The 15,489-nt window shown below is 46.0% G+C and overlaps 1 protein-coding gene across 1 annotated transcript in view; it reads right to left on the bottom strand.

Moving 5' to 3' along the window:
* ACAA2 (acetyl-CoA acyltransferase 2) overlaps window positions 1–14,245 on the bottom strand; it is a 417,950-nt gene extending 403,705 nt beyond the window's left edge. The window contains exon 1 of the mRNA XM_069626958.1: window positions 14,015–14,245. Within this exon, the coding sequence (XP_069483059.1) occupies window positions 14,015–14,030 (16 nt within the window). The 5' untranslated portion in view covers window positions 14,031–14,245. The remainder of the gene's footprint in view (window positions 1–14,014) is intronic.
* Window positions 14,246–15,489: the final 1,244 nt, after the last annotated feature.

Consider the following 15,489-nt stretch of genomic DNA (forward strand, 5'->3'; position numbering starts at 1 on the left):
GCATTAAAACTTCCATAATATTTGTGCTCCTATGGTAACATATAGAAATTAGATATGATCTCAATGTAGAGACTAGGAAAAGAGAATACAGACCAGACTAAAAGGAACATATTGCATTATCTAAGTTTGGATGGAGTCCAGCAGATGTCAGTAAGGGGAAGGATTGAACAGTCTTACAAGAATTGACTAATCATAGAAGCAAGTAAAATAAAGAAAAGGAGCATATGATGATAAATATATAGACTTCTTCCAATGCTAAAAACATTTTGGATTATAACAAACAACAGCAATATGCATTCCAAGGCCTCGCAAAATAACCCAATGGGTGACCAGATTTAGGAATTATGTATACATATTCCTTAAACTGCATTAACAAATTCTGACAGGTATCAAACCGTGACGACAGGCTAGCCGTCAATGTTATTAAAAAAAATAACACCAGGATGGGAGGATGTATTCTAAATCCTATAGAAAAGTATATCAAAAACTGTGTACAGAGTATTCTGAGCCCCAGTTTAAAAAGGAGAAGACGAAAGACCATAGAAATGATCACTCGTTTGCCCTGGTGTACACATCTAGCAAGATTCTCGTCACTTTGCTCTTCAGATCTTAGTGCTTGGGTACAATTCATGGGCACTTACCTCCTTTCCAGATAGGTGTTAGAAAGGGTATGTGAACTACTTAATATTATATTATTACGTGTTCTCAGTGACAAGCATTGATCCCAAGACAATTTTGTATGTAATATTTTTGGATTATACTGCAGCTTAAGAACAGGTTGATGGGTATTTGCTCTGGAAAAATGTTTAATTGGGACAGTGAAATTTGCCTATCAAAAATGTTGATAGCATTGCACACAAACATAAGTGCTACAGTGAGGCTTGAAAGGGAGGGACGTTGTATTGACCCGATTAAAGCCATACAGGGGCTGAAACATGGGTGTGTCTTAGCACTGCTTTTTAATCCCTTTATAACTCATCTTGATAATGCCCCCAGTCCAATTCTAAACTTCCCTATTAAATTTGTGGGTCACTCACGTCCCTTAGTTAGAGTATGCTGACGATTTATGCTTGTTGGATAAGATTAGATTTGGCCTACAGAGGAGTATTAATGATGTAACAAATGTTTCTACATCCAATAATTGCAAAACTGAAGAAATGTCTTTTACTACCAACGACCAAACGAGGAGAAGGTTCCACTTGGAAACTAGAACACAGCTCTATTAAGGTTGCTAGTGAATATTGTTATCTGGGCAGTAATTTTCACGGCAAACATAATGGAAGAATTGCAAGAGAATATATTATGAAAAGGATTTAGTCTGGTTTCTGCAGCAATTCGGGGGTTCGACGTGAAATGTTGGGCATACTCCTTAGGTTTATCCGGGCATACAGGCACAACAAATCCCTAATGGCACTATATGGTATGGAGAATAATTCCACCATTTTGCACACTTGGTGTAAGAGCACAGAAAGCTTCCTCTGCACGTCATCAGGGCTCCTTGGGTTGCCCCAAGGAGCCCTGATGATCAAAAGGATTCCTTCAGAATCGGGTTGCACATCCCGGGAAATGAAAGTCAATATTAAAAAAGCGTGCTCCTTTTTCATAATGTACTTACAAAATGAGGTGTTTAAGGAGTTTTATATGAATTTATATAAAAATGAGACATACATTGATGCGGATAATGGTGATTTTTTGGGGACGATTCCGGTTCCAGAAATTTCTGAAGAGGGATCAACATTGTTGGAAGAACCTATAACTGTGGATGAGGTCAAGAATGCAATTTCTAAATTAAATGTTGGCAGGTCTCCAGGCCCTGATAGGCTGCCAGTGGAGTTTTATAGGTGGTTACCTGATTCTGCATTTTTGTTGTTAACGGATATGTATAAGGCTTCTAAAGCTCGGGGATTACTTCCGGATACGACTAGGCATGCCACAATTTCAGTCTTTCTAAAGAGGGACAAGGATGAAACGTTGGCGTCCAGTTACAGGCCTATTAGTTTAATTAATGTAGACAACAAGATCTTAGCTAAGGTTCTGGTGTTAAGGCTAGAAAATGTTCTGCCGAAGTTGATAGATCAAAATCAGTCTGGTTTTATTAAGGGCAGGACGACGTCCAGCAACATGAGGAATCTACTGTATTCCATCGCTAGAGCGTCAGAGCTATCAGAAGACTCGGCTGTTCTCTCATTGCATGCCGAAAAGGCATTCGATAGAGTCAACTGGCAATTTATGTTTAGTGTTCTGGAAAAAATGGGTTTTGGTAATCATTTTTGTTCCTGGATTAGACTGCTATATACCAATCCCACGGCGGATATTAAAACTAATGGTCAGAGGTCTCCATCTTTTGAATTGGAACGTGGCACGCGACAAGGTTGCCCGTTGTCTCCTCTCTTATTTGTGCTTAGTATTGAACCTTTGGCCATTAAGCTGAGAGTTGAGAATGGCCTACAAGGTATTGATTGTTGGGGTTTGAAACAAAAAGCTTGGCTATATGCTGATGACTTCCTATTGGTCCTTAAGAATCTTGCTGAATCGCTGCCTGTACTTATGAATGTTCTGGAGGTGTTTCATCGGTGTTCTGGATACAAGATTAATTGGGCGAAATCGGATGTTCTGCCCCTTGTCTCATTATGTGACAAACATTTGGTTACTGGGTTGGGCTTCAAGTGCTGCGCTGAGAAATTGATGTACTTGGGGGTTTGGATTTTACCTGCGGTTGCCGATTTTGTGAGAGTGAACATGAATGTGGTGTGTGCGACTTTCAAAATCGGATCTGGATAGATGGTTATTATTGCATCTTTCCCTTTAGGGGGAAGGTGAATGCTTTGAAAATGGTGTCAACTCCCAAACTATGTTCTGAGTATGGTCCCGTTGGAGATTGAGAGACAGTATTGGCGGGAAGTGGATAGACTCATGCAAGGTTTCTTGTGGGATCATAAACCTCTGTGCTTGAGGATTAGTAAACTACAGTTGCCCTTGTCAAAAGGTGGGCTGGGAGTGCCAGACTTCAGGGCATATCATCTGGCTTTCATGTCCCGTACCTTATTTGCCTCTCTTAAATTAGATGGTGGAGATTGGTTTGGTGCAGAGTCTAGTCATGCGAGTTCTTTGTCGCCTAGGGCTCTGTTGACGAGTCAGCTAGGCAGACAGAGGTTGGAGAATCCGTTGACTAGGAGTCTGCGGACTTCTTGTTTGGCTTTGAATGAATGTTTGGGTTTCAATGCGTTGAGAGACCCGAGTACTTCACTTTGGCTGAATCCGAGTGTTACTCATGAAGGGAAAGTTTTGTTCTGGCACAATTGGTTCCTTGCTGGGGTTCAGTGGATTGGGGACCTTTTTAATGGTATGACTTGGATGTCTGCTATAGAGGTAAGGTTGAAGTTTGGTATCCCTACTTTTTGTCTGGTGGATTATCGGAAGATCAGGAGAGCGTTGGGTGACGTAAATCTGGATAAGGGGAATCAATTTGGATTTGCTTGGTTGGAACCCGGGGGTGAGTGGTTGTGGCCTAGTCAGCTATGTTTATAAACAAATTGTGTCTAACTTTAAGATAAATGATGCTTTGAGACTGGATTGGAACTGGAGGATTGGTGAGGACATTGCGGAGGATCATTGATCTCGAATTTGTGAGAATGTGAAATTGTGTTCTTTGAGTCTGGTTGAGAGATTGCGTCAGAACAAAAATAGAACGTATTGGACGCCTGAGAGGCTGATGGAAAGGGGAATGAGTGATAATTCTGACTGTTGGGCATGTGTTCATGAGGTGGGCACCTTTGAACATATGCTGTGGGAATGTTCAAGGGTGGGGGGTATGTGGTTCGAATTTGACCAGATTTGTGAGAAGGTTCTTGATGAGAGAATTCACATGGATTTTAAGTACTTGAGTACTTCCCAGAGAAAGTGGATCTTTTGGGGAGCAATGGTGGGAAAGAAACTGATAGAGACATTGAAGACCTCTACTCCCGTTAACATTGGAATGTGGATTGATGAGATGCATATATTGGCGGATATTGAAAGGGTTTTGTATCTAAGGGAAAAGAAAAGTGCATTATTCAACAAGATTTGGGGTGAATTTCTTTTATTGTATTAGGCCTGATATTGAATGAAATGTGACTCTGTGGGTGGGGGTTTGTATATAGTTGGGTGTTCATTGAATTGTTTTTGTATGTTGCGCTTTTGTTATTTGTCTTTTCACACTACTGTAATTTTGGAAAATAAATATTTAAAAAAAAAAATAATAATGTACTTGCAAGTAAGGAATAATGAGTTTTTCCTAGAGTTGGCATAAGTAACATGTACAACCCTGGAGATGCATCCAACCCATTTTCCTCTTGTAAAATGAAGGCCAGGTCCAACAGCTCTCTATCTACCATATACATTTCCTCAGGGAAATCCCTGACATCCCTAGGGCATAAAGGTTCCAGCCCAGAAGGGGTGGGATCATCCTCCTCAGCAAAGATGTCCTCGATCCTTGACATAAATGCTGCTATAGGAAAGGAGCATATTACTGAGGATCCCCAACACCAGCGATGCTGTGGACGAAGGAGCTTGTGCCGAGTAACTGATGTCAGAAGACAAAATAGTTTGGCGTAGCAATGGTTATTTGCATGGGAGAGCCATGGCCAGAGCCGTGGCTCCCGGGTGTCTCTCTGTAGCGTGTTGGGTCCGGTGGCACGACCGAAGCTGTCGGTGCAGGGGCCTTGGCAAAGATGTCAAGTATCTTAAGCCTAAATACCTACGATTTCTCCTCAGGCAAGGAGGATTGAGTTAGGGATGGTACCTGTGGTGCCATGTGCACAGAGGGGTCCATGGAGTGGTGACTCCTTCTTTGAGGAAGAGTGCTAAGGGGATCTGCTGGGTGAGTGGGACATCTTTCGAGATTTCTTTTTGGACTGGGTCCAGCAGCCTCAAACGGGTCCGCCTGATGTTTTTTCCTTATAGAAAAGGGTAACTGCTGCGTGTCGAGATTCCTTCCTGAGAGAAACTATGAGGGGTCGAAAATGAACATCTGGTGACCGCAGTCAACACATGACTTGAAAGCCAAGGCCTTGGCAGGATTCGGCATTGTGCGAAACTAAGAAAACATTGAAACTAAACAGTGTTCCTGATGCTAGCAGGGTTTGTGGAAAATAAACTGAGGTCAGGGTGTGCGGCATCTTGATATATACTAGCCCACGCGTAATGTCCGGCAAGGAATGCATAGAGGCCTCAAGCGGAGCCGTGCTGCTCCCCCTGGTGGAGGAAAGGTTTCTGAAGAGCAGCTGCGCTGGGTGATAGATATGATAGAAGAATCTGTGGGAGGAAGGAATCCATTATAAGCAGATTGCACGCCAAATCAAACTTGACCAGTGAAGGCTAGCATATACTCAGAAGTCATGGGAGATGAGGGCAAACGCTGCTATATTAGCAAAGATATGAGGTGTATGTCCGCAGATATGCCAATTTAATGAAGTTGAAAAATGAAGCTGCGCTAATTAAGCACAATGTGAGATACGCTCACATTACAGCTCGTTAAGATTTATTTACAATACTTACTGTTCACTCGGCCCTATGGGATTCATTCAAAAAAAGGAAAGGGCAGATAATGTTTATGCATAGACCTTCCCTGCCTCAATAGGTCTATTGCCAAAGATAATTATGAGTTACCCAATGATCACTGGGAAACGGGAACCATTTCGTAAAGCTAGGCAAGCACAATGTGTACCACCAAGAAAAATGACATAATTTATCTGAACTGCTCCATGAGTGTATCACACTGATAGTATTCAATGGGACTGGACTATGCCTACGTTAAATTAATCCTCAAATTTTCGATCAAGAACAGTTTAGAATTCAACAAGACAGAGGTAGAAAAACACGGTAAGGGCATGTAGGGTCGCCAGGTGCACTTGGGTTTCATCCCCTCGAAAGCAGAGAGTAAACGTAAAGAGTAAAGCAAGGCCAAATTGATTTTAATCTTCACTTTCTCTCCGCTTTGAGAAATAAAAATGGCCTTTAAATCACTCTTTGCAGGTGGTTTTATAACGCATTCCAATTAATTCTGCCTACTATTGAGCAGGTGCAATTTTGAGGCGTATTCCATTGGAATCCTTCAGTTTTACAACTGCATGAAACTCTTATGCAGGCGTAAAACTGGGTGTTCTCTCAGACGATGGAGGAAAGCAAAGAATAGATGGATACTCAGCTTTGATGGCCTCCTACACTTTGGAAAGGCTGAAAACCGGGCCATGGGATGAAAACATTACATTTGGCTTATACTCCTCCATTTTACATCGAAAATGACCCCATTGCATATGGCTTTTAACATTCCATGTTGACGCCACGGAGAGAGGAGGGGCGGAATGCAACTTGCCGCCTCCCTACCTTCCCACCATTCAAATGCTCTAGCATTTGCGCTACCATGCATTTTTATGCCGGCGCAAATGCTAAGGATCCCTATGGAGCCAGCCAGCTTTATGCGCCATCATAAAGCAGGCGGACTCCATAGGGATCCATTGTAAACGCTGCCTGCCATGTGTACATGGCATGTAGGGTTTAGTTCATTTCCACGGCAGAGTGCAAAAGTGCAGGACAAAAGGGTCTTTTCCCCTGCACTTTTGCACTCCGCTGTGCAAATGAAAAAATGTGGCGGAGGGGAGCCGTTTACTTTGGTGTGCAACCTTTGCTTAGGAGCTAAAGGAGGTCCTTGCTGTTCATGAACGTGAAGCAAGCAATTGTACAGGGCTGGACAACAGGGTATTTTTCGCTTATGGGGCAGGAATCATAAACCCCCAATTGATATTCTAGAGTCATTTCCGACATTAAATGCAGACAGCTTCTATGCGAAGACTACGGCACAGCAGATATTCACAATAATGAGATTACAGTAGCCACATATAAACCTTGATGATAGGACAACAACGATACCTAGCTCATGCCTTCATCACAGAACAACACTGCAAGCGCCATGCTACCACATACTGAATGGGTGGCACGCAGAAAGAAGTTGACCCCTGTATCTGTAACCTTTCTGATACATTTCCAATTACTCACTCTACAAGAAAAAAATATGTTTTCCTTGCACCCACCTGGTCAGGGCTGGACTGGCCTAATGACAACTCTGGAGTTTTCCCGGTAGGCCTCTGAACCCTGAGCCTCTTTTGTGCGGCAACCCATTTTATTTCCACATTTCTCATAGGAAAAGGGTTGAGCTTGGTGAACATGTGTAATATGGGGCCACTTTGAACATTATTTCCAGGGCCTCTTTTGTATTTGTATTTTTATTTATAACGCGCGAAAACCTGCAGGCATCAGGGTGCACAAAGACACAAAGGACAACAATAAGTACGGGGCAAGTCCACCCTTGCACCTGGTTAAGGAGCATTCTCCCAGATAAAGCGTACCAGGGCCATTTGGGACCAGCTATGACCAAGAGAAGGCTTTGCTGGTGGGCTGGTAGTGTGTAGGCGCGTCTCTCCCGAGCGTCCGCATGCAATGGACGGATAGAGAAGAAGTGAGCAATACTTTCGGGAACATCGAAGGAACCCCTGATATGTGCTATAGGTAATAAAAAGGAGGTATCAATCCTATTGAAGAATCAGTGCATAATAGCATGGGCGGGTACATCGGTTTTATACAAAAGCAGTGTACATTCAGTCTCGAATAACAAACCTCACTTCACATAATTTTAAGAGGAAATACAAGTCACAGGTGGAATAAAAAGGGAGTGTGCCACTGAAAGCTCGAAGCCCTCCCTGTGACGAGGTGGGTAGGGGTACATCCACGAACTACATAAATAACAGATGGGGCAGGGGAGTATCTAGCATTGCAAGAGTGGGTGTTTGGGGGTGGGGGCGAGCCATGAAAAAAGTCCTGCTGCTTTGGCCCACAAATGCACCTTGGAAAATTAATGCTAAACTGACACGCAATCATTCCTGCCCCCCATTTGAGGACTTCACTCTACCCTCTCCCTACAACATTCGGACAATAGTGGGACATGGAGCTGTGTGCTCCTGCTCAGCTTCTTATTGGGCCTCCATTGCAGTCGACACACTGTAGTGTGACCCAGAGCGTGCTCCTGCTATGCCCTCCATTGAGCATGGAGGGTGCAGAGCAGGAGCATACGGCAATACTGCTGTCCCGGTCAGGATGCCGGAACAAATGTCATGCCACAGTAAGAAACGGCTAGACTGGCTGTTCAAAAATGCCAGACTAGGAAAGTAATAACACATACCATAGTTGGTTGATCATTGATGGCAAGAAAAAATGTCAAGCCACAGTAATAAAGTACTAGCCTAGCTGTCCCAGTACCAGTTGAAGATGTGTGGGGGCACATTTCAACATGTTGGTTGGGGGGACTCTGCTTATAGTGCAAAGAGTCTGAGGCACCCATGGGTTGTATACATTACAATGGTGACAAAGATAAGGTTAATAGCTGCCGATTATCAAGAGATGGCCAGCCAGCAGGGAGCTTAAACACTAAATGCCCAATGAAGAGCTCTAAACCCTTGTCAGCAAGTAGCTCATGTGGAGGAACGAGTGTTAGAATGCAATAAGGTGGTAACACTTCTGTATATCCCGTGGGAAGAGAAAACACAGCTTGTAATGGGAGCGCTGCAAAGCACACATTTTAAGACCCAGAATGAAAATAGAGAAATTAATATATTGGTGTGTTACAACACTGTTCACTGGAAAATGGGGGTAGTTGATGTAGGGCCCCAGAGGCTCGAAGCCCCTTTCAGTTGAAAAGTCCTGAAACTGTCCCTAAATGCAGTCTAGCCAAGTAACAACACAAGTCATACTTGGTTTTAAACCAAGTATGCCATGCGTAATTACTTGGCTAGACTGGCATTTGTGGGCAGCCAGTCTAGCCCTTTCTTACTGGGGCATGACTTTTTTTATGAGCATACATGATACATTAAACATAACGGCTCATCCACCACTGTTCTCTGCGCTCAGTATCATTTCCAGCATCAATAAACATCTTATCTCTAGAAGTACAGGGCAGGAAATGTAACTTGAAACTCTGCCCCATAAGCCAAAGCAACAAACATAAAAAAAATCCTTCTCACCTGAATTGCTCCTTTATGCTAAACCTCAGTTTCCTAAAAGAGCCCCAAGCCTTTTTCAATGTAGCACATGAGAGCAAATATTAACGGGTCTGGGAGGATACCTCAGGGGAAATGTACTTGTTTTAGAAGCAAGACGAACAGTGACCAGCACCCGGTACAGTGCTTAAGAGACTGGAATCTGGCACAAAGCATGATATAAAAAAAAAGTCCCACAGCCCAATTAACCCTGCATTCTGGCCTCAAAATGTGCACTCACTACTGGCGAGTGATAACCGAGTGTCGGCGCCGGTGTAAGAAATGGTGTGTTGTGTGCATGCGAACAATAGAGGGGACAAGTGATTTAAAACTGGCCTGATTCACAGAGCATTTTCTAATGGGATTGCCCCATTATAAAACACTTCTGTGAATCAGTCCCTAAATGTCTATGCTGCACATTTATGTATATTATTAAAGCCCAAATGTGTGCCAAATTCCTAAACTTAAAACATTTAGACCATAAACAACGTTCACAAATGTGTGTTTTAATGTTCGTCAAGTAGTGCGGACATCTAATTGGAGGAGAATTGTAAAAACGAAATCACCCACCTTTTTTGTTTCATGATGGTTCTCCCTGGACGTCTACAGAAAGTTGAAGCATGAAGGCCTTTAGTGCCCAATAATGAACACTCGTGGCATTCACCACCTGATAGAAAGAGCAATCCGTTCTTACAGCCAAGTTCGAAAGCCATGAGATGACTAAGTGACCAAGAGGCAAAAGACAAGATGTGTAAATATTTCGGATAATAGCAAAAGGACTGGGCCACAAATATGACAGGAGAGGCTACTGTGACCAAGTCCTTTACAGGGGGCCAAGTGATGGGTCTCTGGGGCCGAGGGGATGGTACCAGCAGAGCGATGCTGACCCGATGTGGCATATGGAGGATACACGAGGCTGCACAACACATGCTCCCTGAAAGGACCTGGGTCCCAGGGCATCTCTGGACAGGGACTTCCTCTTTATACTAAATAGAGAGACTGTGAACCAAATCCCATGGTAAAAGTGCAAGGCACACAGGGCGAGCGACAAACACATGGGTCAAAAGGAATGGCAAAGAATACATGGGTGGATGCACACGAATATCAGTGGTGACTCGAGCTGAACCAGAGTGCTTGTGGGATGCTCGTGGACACAACAGCAATACAGGAGAGCTTGTGTAACATGCCCACAGGGCCGGCCTTCGTGGCAGCAGCGCCCTGGGCGAATTGGTGCCCCCCCGTCCCTGCACGCCCCTGGTCAGCAGGGAGAAAGGGGGGGCAGGATGCGCCACATTTTTCTCCAACCTCCTAGCTCCGGTACCTTGCAGGGAGCTAATCACTGGAATAGGACGCTCATGCATGAGCATCCTATTCCAATGCAACCCGCCTTGCCCCCGCGTGAGAGCGAAGAGGTAATCATGTGAATACCTATTGTTATTAAACATGCCACGCCACAGGCGCATTTAATGGCAAAAGGGCGCCTGCCGGGCCTTCGCTCACTACGCCAGCTCGGGGGAGCACTTGAAAGACTGCCCGAAGGTCGCCTGGCCTGCCCTGGCCCAAGGCCAGCCCTGCATGCCCACACTGGGAGACATCACCAGATAGTGCTCCTCTGTGCCATTGCAGCTCCAGTCCTGAGCGCATTCACTAGCCAGACTTCAGAAAGAATTCATATCATTTCACTGTCCCCCGAAAGAAATCATAGGACTTCTTTCTACTCATGTTAGTGAATGCGCTCAGGACTGGCGCTGCAATGGCACGCAGGATCACTGTCTGGTGTTGTGTGGCGCACTGCTTCAGGCTGCAGCGGTGTGGGACATGGACACCTGTTTGCCGTGTCACGTGCTCCTGCTCATCACAGTCTTTGTCTTGGCAGCAGGACATCTCTCTTTCACAGACCCAGACTGTCCTATAGGGTAATGCCCGAACCCAAAACACAACATGCTAGTGAGAGAGAGTTTTTTTGGTCAACGCCGGCCACTTTTTGGGCCTGCGTGCCCAGTTCGATGAGTTACTTCACTATACGGCTAGTCGTTTTGAACATGTTGCTGAAAACTCCCTCATTCCGCTCAACAGACCCTCTAGAGGTGGCGGCGTGGCAGTCGTTTTCAAATCTCACTTCTCCGTCTCACTCTTCGATTTCCAGACATACACTCCTTCTTGAAAATCCCTTCTCGTTAAACTCTCACTGCCCCCGAGGTTCTCCCACAGCTTCTAAATCATCTAAAGACCTCCCGGTTACGACAGACATTTCACAACCAACCTCTGTGACCATCCAAGTAAACCACCCCTCCCTGACTCTCCTAGGAGATTTCAGTATCTGGCTAGACATTCACACCAACCCCATGACCCATTCACTGGTCGACTGCCTTGATGCGCTTAACCTCTCCCTTCACATGAACGGCCCAACTCATTCTAAAGGACACACCCTTGATGCCATCTACAGCTTCCATGACCAGATACATCTAGCCCCCGCCCTTACCACTATGGTCTGATCACTTCATCGTCCCTTTCTCCATCCTCACACCTGCCTCCGCCCCCACCTCTGAACCAACCGTCCCCCTTCATCGCAAATGCTGGAACAAACTAAAGCTCCTCCCTTATCCACAGTCCCCCCTCAACTATCCCCCATGACTCTTTAACCATCGAATCGTTCGACTCATGGCTCAATGACTCGCTAATCCTGCTCACCCCTCATGCCGCTCCACCTCATGCCTTGGACCTTTTCCCAAATGGTTCACTCCCAAGCTGAGGATTGCAAAACTAAATAAATCCCTGGAACGCAAATGGCAGAGAGGAACAACCAATCTCAGTAGATCCACCTTCGCCTTGCATCATCAAAACTATAAAGCAGAAATCCGGAAAGCAAAAAACGCCCATTACAACAATCGAATTCTTAACTGTAGAAACCGCAGCAAGGAACTCCACAAAATCATATCTGAATTCATGAAACCATCCTGTACCTCAGCCCAATCTACCCCATCTCAATCACTCTGCGACTCTCTCTCGCTCCACTTCTACACCACCGCTAACGACAGAATGACTGCCCTTAACAACAAACTGGCCCTCCTCTCCCCGCCCATAATCCGTCCACCCCATCGACCACCATCCCACCAGGGATGAAGCGGATAGAATGGATGATCCGGATAGAATAGGATGAAGCTGGACGAATTAGATAGGGTGAATGAACTAGATAGAGTGGATGAATTAAAAAGGGTATAGTTAGAATGGTTTGATTGGATAAAGTAGATGGAATGGATAGAGTGGATGGAATAGGTAGAACAGATGGTATGGATAAAGTGGATGGAATAGATAGAGCATATGAAGTAAATGGAACGAACAGTAGGGACGGAACGAATAGGGTAGACGGAATGAACAGAATTCGAGCCACACGTGCATCACCGTGCACTCGGCCCCTTTTCCCTCATGCTGTTGCTATATATCTGTATCCTCCATATATCTATATCCCCCTTGCCTCTAAATGTCTGTCTGTCGCTATGTTCCCACCATCCTTCTCTTGTGCCTGGACTCGGGCGCTCCAAAAACAACCACGACATCACATCACTACTCTTATGCTCTACTATACACCATCACTCAAATAGTACACAGCTATACCCCCCCACCCCAAGTAATTCGGCCGAGCTGTCCACATACAAACACGACCTCATCAACACCTCATCACCCTAATAAAACGCAGCTAGCTGACCACATTCCTGCATAGTTGCTCACATAAGCGTTCTTCAGGCCTAACGCAGCCAAAGCCCAGTCTGGATGTCCACCCACCAGACTGCACACATCCAACTGACTTCTCGAGCACCACACCTAAACGCTAGCACACTGCTTCCACCCGGCAATTACACCAGCTGCATCCATGCACCCTACGACACTATCTCTCTCTACTGACCAGAACTACGGTTCCCGAGGGAGGGGGAGGGGGGGGGTTCAACCTAACAGCACTTTGAGGACATACCAATGATATATAAAACTCCCCCTTGGGTACTACTGAAACAGTCTGTCACAAAAAGAATGAATTGCCATTTGCAACTGTATCACTGTTTCATTGGTGCCCGAGACAATGTTATGCCCCAGTCTGAACCTGCCCTTTCGGAACCCTCTTTGTCAATGATGGTGGCGAACGGGAGGTGTCCCGCTGCCAGGACATTTGGGCTGGCAGCTGGGCACAATATTCATTGCTCTCCAGGCTCTCCCGGGGGAAGTTGTCCCGCTGTCAGGAGGACAACTGTGCCCAGCCACCAGCCAAAATGTACAGGTCTGGCCACTGAAAGAGCCACTGAGGGGAAAGGGGGGGGGAGCTGACCCCTTCCCTCTCCCCCTACCCCCACAGCGCCCCATGAAATATTCTGCACCCCCGCCCACAAGTGCAGAACATCGGGGGACTCCGTTCCGTTGTTCGGTGCGCTACCGAACCTCCTGCTGTTCTTGCAAAGTGTGTTTAAGGGCAAAGTGTGTTTAAGGGCGCATTGCCGCCTGCTGAGTGTCCCTGATAATCACTTCTGTAAGGCGCCGTTCACATGACATGGACCTGTGCGCCCTTTATTTGCAGAGCCGCGGCTGAGCCCTTGTGCGGCTGCACCCTCTGACCGCACCTTGAGCCGGCGCTGGCGGGGGTCCATTGAAACGCTGAACCACAAGTGGAGTTAAGGGCGAACAGTTTGAATACCAACAAGAAGTGGGGGGGGGGCGGGGGTGGAATGCCAGCCTGCTCAGGCACAGTGTAATGGGACTATATGAAGTGCACACGTCACGTAGGGTTAATATACACTACCTAGCCGCTGAATCGCATATGGTTAAAAGAAGAGCGTGCACTGGCGGGCTGCAGGCGCACCAGCTTCAGAAAATCGCAGCTGTACAGCTAGCTGCCCATCCACACAGTCTTCCCCAAAGTGTTGTCCACTAAGACACATGTCCTATCCTCTGATTAATAGTACCTCTAAGGAGAGCCATGGCGAGTCTTCGGCGGCGGTTTCAGTCCCTTGCAGGCTTGCAGCAGCTGTGCAGTTCAGTTCCGTTCCGTTACGCGTCCAGTCCAGCAGGCGCTCTGTGGACTCTGCCCTCCGGGCCTCCGCCTCTGCCAGGCCGCCGGAGCCACTCAGATGCGCCTAGACCTCGCATCCGCCATCTTGAAGCAGCACGGGTTCTATTAAGCTCAAGCGAGCTCTGCTGCCAAAGTAACATTTGCCAAAGAAATACCTGCAAAAGGAAGAAAGCTGCGATTGACACTGTTCACAAAATCCTGCGAGGATTGCTTACTCGAAATAAACACATATATGGTAGTAATTTATTGTTTATATATCGCCTCACAAAATAAGTTCAGACATGTATACAAACCAATGTGGTATTGTTTATAAAGACTGCATTTCAAAACAGTTTGTGGCGCGCATACAAAGGCTACCAAAATGTGCCCTCTCGCGTACCCGCCATGCACGCGGCACTATGGCCAGCCCGTGGCTTTCACACATTCCTTTCCTTGTCAACCGCCTGTTTGGCCGCATTTCACCTTCAAGCGCAGCGGACATTTATAGGCCTTCAAAGGAGTAGCATATTCACAAGGCGTCACAGGTGCCTTCGTGCCCCCCGCCCTCAAGCAATTCCCTGAAAGTGCAGGAGGAATCTGCCAAGCCCACTGATATACCATTCCATAAATTCCGTTATATGTGAGGCACCTGACCTGGGTAACCTCACAAACTTCAAACTAGCACCCAGTTCCAAGACGCCTCTTCTCACTTTCGCCCTTGCACCCATAAATAGTGTGCTCCAAAGTCGATTTTATTAAATGCACGAGGTTTTTTTTTGCATTGCTCTGTGCTCTCAGGTCTTTGGCCAGGAATATTTAGATCATCATGTTAGACTTTTCCAGCTTACTCGTCCCAGGAAGTTAAACTCTAGCCACTCGTCCCAGGAAGTTAAACTCTAGACCTCGGAGTAGTACCACCACTTTGGTTATCGGTGCAAGCACTAGTTTAGTGTTTTCCGCGTGAATGGTACTAAAAGGTTATGGCACAATTTTGTATGATACATTTCAGATGACCACATGCTGCTCTACATAGGTACAGGGAAATAATCCTGGCCCATGTCGATTTTTATGATTTCTCGCTATACCATAGTTGAATGGAGACCACACCTTCGATGATGCAAAAATATAGCCACAGATTTTCTCAAAATTCCCCAAAAATTATTTAGGCGGAAAAATAATCAACTACAAGCAGACGAGCATCAAGCAATGCAAGATGCATACAGACAGGGGAGTTGCTAGGTCTGGAAAAGACCTGGGGCTACGCTAATGTTGGAACTGTCGGGACAGGGGGCTAGCTAGCCTTTTGGCTGTGGCTCCTGAGATTCTATCCGGGGCTACAACCAAAAGATCAGGGGCTATAGCCCCCTTAGCCCCCCCCCCTAGCAACGC

The sequence above is a fragment of the Ambystoma mexicanum genome, chromosome 6p, assembly GCF_040938575.1.
Source record: "Ambystoma mexicanum isolate Mex_15411 chromosome 6p, UKY_AmexF1_1, whole genome shotgun sequence".
NCBI lineage: Eukaryota > Metazoa > Chordata > Amphibia > Caudata > Ambystomatidae > Ambystoma > Ambystoma mexicanum.